Source organism: Oncorhynchus mykiss, chromosome 2, assembly GCF_013265735.2.
Source record: "Oncorhynchus mykiss isolate Arlee chromosome 2, USDA_OmykA_1.1, whole genome shotgun sequence".
NCBI classification, from domain to species: domain Eukaryota; kingdom Metazoa; phylum Chordata; class Actinopteri; order Salmoniformes; family Salmonidae; genus Oncorhynchus; species Oncorhynchus mykiss.
In genome coordinates, this window is record NC_048566.1 from 17,914,071 (window position 1) to 17,920,070 (window position 6,000).

Sequence of the window (6,000 nt, forward strand, 5' to 3'; positions counted from 1 at the left end):
AGTGGAAAAGGGACAAGGTAGGAAACTTGTTTGCTTGCCATAAATTAAAGATACAAATTGGGTGAAAGGAATTGGCATAAATAGAAAATATACCAGTTTCATTTGAGGCCCAAAATGTTGACAGCTGCGCCATACAGGTCGCAAAATAAATGGGCAGAGATTTAGATGAACCGATTCCATGGCACATGGTTTATGAACTGGTACAAAAAACAACACTTCCAGTTTTTCAATTTAAATTATTATACAAAATTCTTGCCACCAACAGAACGCTATATATATGGGGCATACAACAATCTCAGCTCTGTAGATTTTGCTGCGATGAGACAGAATCACTACATAATTTATTCTGGTATTGCCCCTATGTAGCTTGTTTCTGGTCACAGGTTCAGGAATGGTGAAGAAATAGCAGTTTTGGGCGATTTTGAATAAATAAATAACATAATAATACTCGTAGGAAAGGCTTTCATCTTTAGCTCACAATCTGTGGATACTATAGAATTAGAAAGATTCAAAATGTATGTAAAACATCACAGCTCAATTGAAAAATATATGGCACATGGAAATCAAACTGAGGGTGATAGGTGGGATGGGCTGAGAGTGGCTGAGGGGTGGGATTAAAGAGCTGAGGTCTATGGTGATAGGTGGGATGGGCTGAGAGTGGCTGAGGGGTGGGATTAAAGAGCTGAGGTCTATAGTGATAGGTGGGATGGGCTGAGAGTGGCTGAGGGGTGGGATTAAAGAGCTGAGGTCTATAGTGATAGGTGGAATGGGCTGAGAGTGGCTGAGGGGTGGGATTAAAGAGCTGAGGTCTATAGTGATAGGTGGAATGGGCTGAGAGTGGCTGAGGGGTGGGATTAAAGAGCTGAGGTCTATAGTGATAGGTGGAATGGGCTGAGAGTGGCTGAGGGGTGGGATTAAAGAGCTGAGGTCTATAGTGATAGGTGGGATGGGCTGAGAATGGCTGAGGGGTGGGATTAAAGAGCTGAGGTCTATGGTGATAGGTGGGATGGGCTGAGAGTGGCTGAGGGGTGGGATTAAAGAGCTGAGGTCTATAGTGATAGGTGGGATGGGCTGAGAGTGGCTGAGGGGTGGGATTAAAGAGCTGAGGTCTATAGTGATAGGTGGAATGGGCTGAGAGTGGCTGAGGGGTGGGATTAAAGAGCTGAGGTCTATAGTGATAGGTGGAATGGGCTGAGAGTGGCTGAGGGGTGGGATTAAAGAGCTGAGGTCTATAGTGATAGGTGGAATGGGCTGAGAGTGGCTGAGGGGTGGGATTAAAGAGCTGAGGTCTATAGTGATAGGTGGGATGGGCTGAGAATGGCTGAGGGGCGGGATTAAAGAGCTGAGGTCTATGGTGATAGGTGGGATGGGCTGAGTGTGGCTGAGGGGTGGGATTAAAGAGCTGAGGTCTATAGTGATAGGTGGGATGGGCTGAGTGTGGCTGAGGGGCGGGATTAAAGAGCTGAGGTCTATGGTGATAGGTGGGATGGGCTGAGAGTGGCTGAGGGGTGGGATTAAAGAGCTGAGGTCTATGGTGATAGGTGGGATGGGCTGAGTGTGGCTGAGGGGTGGGATTAAAGAGCTGAGGTCTATGGTTATAGGTGGGATGGGCTGAGAGTGGCTGAGGGGTGGGATTAAAGAGCTGAGGTCTATGGTGATAGGTGGGATGGGCTGAGTGTGGCTGAGGGGTGGGATTAAAGAGCTGAGGTCTATGGTGATAGGTGGGATGGGCTGAGAGTGGCTGAGGGGTGGGATTAAAGAGCTGAGGTCTATAGTGATAGGTGGGATGGGCTGAGAATGGCTGAGGGGTGGGATTAAAGAGCTGAGGTCTATAGTGATAGGGGGGATGGGCTGAGAATGGCTGAGGGGTGGGATTAAAGAGCTGAGGTCTATGGTGATAGGTGGGATGGGCTGAGAGTGGCTGAGGGGTGGGATTAAAGAGCTGAGGTCTATAGTGATAGGTGGGATGGGCTGAGAGTGGCTGAGGGGTGGGATTAAAGAGCTTTTTGTTTGGTAATGTATTATTGTTATATGATTGCTTTATATAAAAGTACCATGTATGTAAAATGTGTATGAAAAATGTGTATGTATAATGTATATGTAAAATGTATGTATACATAGCAGAAAAGCTGTAAAATATATATATATATATATATGTTTGTCTTCCTAAGAGGGGTGGAGGATGGGTTAACAAAACATTTTAAAAATACAGATAAATGCCTAAACTTACCCTGAAACACTTTGAAATTTGACGTTTGGAACATCTTTGAAGTTTGACGTTTGAGAAACATGGATGAAGGTCTAATTCTGACGTGAGACTGTAAGTGCTGGTTGGATAAACATGTAGTAAACATGTAACAAGTGTTTCCTAGACAGGCCTCTCTAGTTCTGTTGGCCCATGCCTGAGCAAATCTGCCTTCAATTGGTGTCAAAGTTTCACTGCCAGAATCCCTGGATGTTGTTCAGCGGGCTAGGAAATAGAAGACGTCTAAACTAAATTCACTTATGCTGGCAGTAGCTTTAAAGCAGTTTTATGAACTGAGGAATAAAATCATCAACCTTGTGGAATATGGATGGATGGCCTTGTGGAAGTGCTGTGGCAAAGCCAGCTCTGGCCTGGCATGCTGAACCCAGTGCGCTGTGTGTGCATGTGCGTGTGTAACAGGCAAGGCTTTGATGTGTTCCTCTGTGGATCTGTTTAAAATGTTTTTCATTTCATAACTCAGAGCTGTGTGTGTGCGCGTGTGTTTGTGCCTTGTTGGCAGAACAGCTAGAGAGAGACCTGAACAAAAGTTTCCATTCAGCAAAAACCAAAACAAGAGTCTGTGCACGACCACTCTGAGAGAAAGAGCGTACATGCCTGTATGTGTATGTAATAGTAGGTGTATGGACATTGTGTGTGTGTGTGTGTGTGTGTGTGTTCTATTTCTGAGCATGTCCAGGGCTACAATAGGTCAAATAACAGCCACACCTGTCTCTGTCTCTGTCTCTGTCTCGTCTCTGTCTCTGTCTCTGTGTCAGGGGACCACTCCGCCACCAAGGGACTTCGGGAATGAGTGACATCACAAAAACACAGCTGACACAGAGCCGAGACCATAACTGACTCACGACCACTGACCCGGGCCCGATCTGACCACTGGTCACACAGTGAGATGGTGCACCACTCACTGCAGGCTTTCATGGGTTGATCCACCAAATCAAATCAAATCAATTTATATAGCCCTTCGTACATCAGCTGATATCTCAAAGTGCTGTACAGAAACCCAGCCTAAAACCCCAAACAGCAAGTAATGCAGGTGTTGAAGCACATTGGCTAGGAAAAACTCCCTAGAAAGGCCAAAACCTAGGAAGAAACCTAGAGAGGAACCAGGCTATGAGGGGTGTGCCGGGTGGAGATTATAACAGAACATGGCCAAGATGTCGCCTCAAATCACCATCACTATGGTAAAACCACTACTCACCTTTTTCTTCTCAGCCTTGGTCAGCGAGGATGCGACTGCCACAAAACAACACAGGGCATAAATCCTGAGAGAGGGGGAGTGAAGAGAGAGAGAGGGGGAGTGAAGAGAGAGAGGGGGAGTGAAGAGAGAGAGAGAGAGAGAGAGGAGAGAGAGAGGAGAGAGAGAGAGAGAGAGAGGAGAGAGAGAGAGAGAGAGAGAGAGAGGAGAGAGAGAGAGAGAGAGAGAGAGAGAGAGAGGAGAGAGAGAGAGAGAGAGAGAGAGAGAGGAGAGAGAGAGAGAGAGAGGAGAGAGAGAGAGAGAGAGAGAGAGAGAGGAGAGAGAGAGAGAGAGAGAGAGAGAGAGAGGAGAGAGAGAGAGAGAGAGAGAGAGAGGAGAGAGAGAGAGAGAGGAGAGAGAGAGAGAGAGAGGAGATAAAACGATGAGGGGGATAGAGAGGAAGAGTGAAGAGGGGTTTAGTAAACAGAACCAGATATGATGAGTTTCCTTGCAGAGGATGTATTATGGGGATGCACTGTGTATCCTCATATCCTAAGACTATCAAAATGCCTCAGTAGCTTCATAAATGATATAATTTAATAGTCAACACATACTTCTCTTTCCCTAACAGTCCAGAGCCTGTCTAGTAGCTGTTTAATAAACGTTCTATCATGAGTAAAAGCACCATGCATAATGTGTTTTCTTTCATTATAGGACATACTGTAAAACTAACTCTCAGCAGTTCAGTTGACACTGTCGAATGTTCCAGACCTTGCTATGTTAGAGGTGCACACCATGCGTCGTTTTTTCCCGGCGCCGCGTGTGAATTCAGGAATAACTGTTTCTTTGACCTAGCGGTTCAGCAGCGGTTCAGCGGCATACATCTCAATCAATCTGACCGCGCCGAGAAGGTGCAAACAAACTAATACGTCCAAACATCAGCCGTGTTTTTCCTCCCACCTGTCCACACCCTGTGGCTTTTAAACACACAAGCCCACATCCAAACGCAATCACTCGCAATCCCAAATCATCATGTACATTTGTTTTAATAGTTTGAGACTTGGAGAGAGGGGCCTCCGGCTTTGGTTTATATTGGCCACATGATTATAGGTTCCTTTAAAGTGTTTTTATATAGCTACAAACTCAGGACGCAGACGCATGAGCACTGGGCTAAAGTAGATGATTTGAGATGCACCAACACAATTATTGTGGGAACTGTGAAGACACACCACAATCCCATAACATCACCGCAATCACAAATCCGCAGGCCACATGTGACCGCTGTGACTGGTGCAGTTTCTCCAATGTGTGTACCGCCGCCGTCTCCCCTCCGACTGAAACCCTCCCCACAGTCCCCAGGCCCACACTAGACTAAACAATTATCCCAAAACCACAGACAAAGGTCCCGCACAGCCTGACACAACAGATCCGCTCAGCCTGAACTAACGACCCCCTACCCGCGTCCACGTTTCTCTTTACAGTGGCACATTGTAGAATAAAAACGGAGAGCGAGAGAAGGTGGACAGGGAGGGAGAGTGGGAACTGTTACAAAATCTGCCCAGACACAGTGAGTTTTAACCTCAACCCCAGCCCGAGGGAAAATTCCTTCTACATATCGTGCCGATGCAACGCAACACATGCGCGTGTACGCTTCACCTATATAGCACACACAGGATCTTTATTCACAACAGTTGACTTTTCAACAGTTTTAAATGCGTATAGATAACATATACTTACTGTACACTACTACACTTACTGTAGGCTACATCGCCACTGAAATAAAATTTGGTTAGAAAGCTTTCGCACACATGAAAGCGTGGAGCAGGTTATCTATCGGTCAGTAGAGTCCCCCCAATTTACCTGTACAGAAACCTGAGACGCATTCTCTCGGTGGCCTCGCCCTGAAGTATTTCCCCCCGGTAACGACTTTCTGACCACCGTATATGTGTTTTTGTTGATTCCCGCGGTGAGTTATTATCAGCTCCTTTCGGTGATAGTCAGAACAACCGCTGTGTCTTCTGTGTGGCTGTGAGAGAAGGTTCCTTCGCGTGCTCTCTCTCTCTCGGTCCCCCTCGTTCTGTCACACTCACTCACTCCTCCCTGGATTCGGATCGGGGAAGGGTTTCAGTTTTTTTTTCTCTCGTTCACCCGACAACTTTTTTTGTCCTTGTTTTAAACTGGCAGCCGGGGGGCCTGAAGGGGAGAAAAAGAGCGATACAAAATGGACAGATTACACAACTCTCTCTCTCCCTTCCATATCACACACGCACACACCAAACTGCGGGCACCACTCTGACTAATCTATAATTGAGTAACTGAGAGCCGCTTTCTGAGTTGCACAACAACCCTCTATAAGAATGTTCTATTGTACAGACTTGTTCTGATCACTAATAATCATCAAGTCTTTGTTGACAACTGCTCATGGAGCTCAGAGTTGGCAGCACTGACAGTAGCACCCCCTTATTGTTTTAGAGCCAATAAATTAAATTAAAACAATTACAAGAGTATTGTTTTACAACATTGAATATAAAAAAATCATTCCACAGAACTGTATCAATCATGC

General features: G+C 46.0%; 1 protein-coding gene across 2 annotated transcripts in view; it reads right to left on the reverse strand.

Moving 5' to 3' along the window:
* LOC118938160 (ADAMTS-like protein 4) overlaps positions 1-5,714 on the reverse strand; it is a 109,809-nt gene extending 104,095 nt beyond the window's left edge. For both annotated transcript variants that reach the window (XM_036939944.1, XM_036939936.1), the window contains exons 1-2: positions 5,298-5,714; positions 3,462-3,525 (exon numbers count right to left, since the gene is read on the reverse strand). In XM_036939944.1, the coding sequence (XP_036795839.1) occupies positions 3,462-3,525; positions 5,298-5,320 (87 nt within the window). In that variant the 5' untranslated portion in view covers positions 5,321-5,714. The remainder of the gene's footprint in view (positions 1-3,461; positions 3,526-5,297) is intronic.
* Between the last annotated feature and the right edge of the window lie 286 nt (positions 5,715-6,000).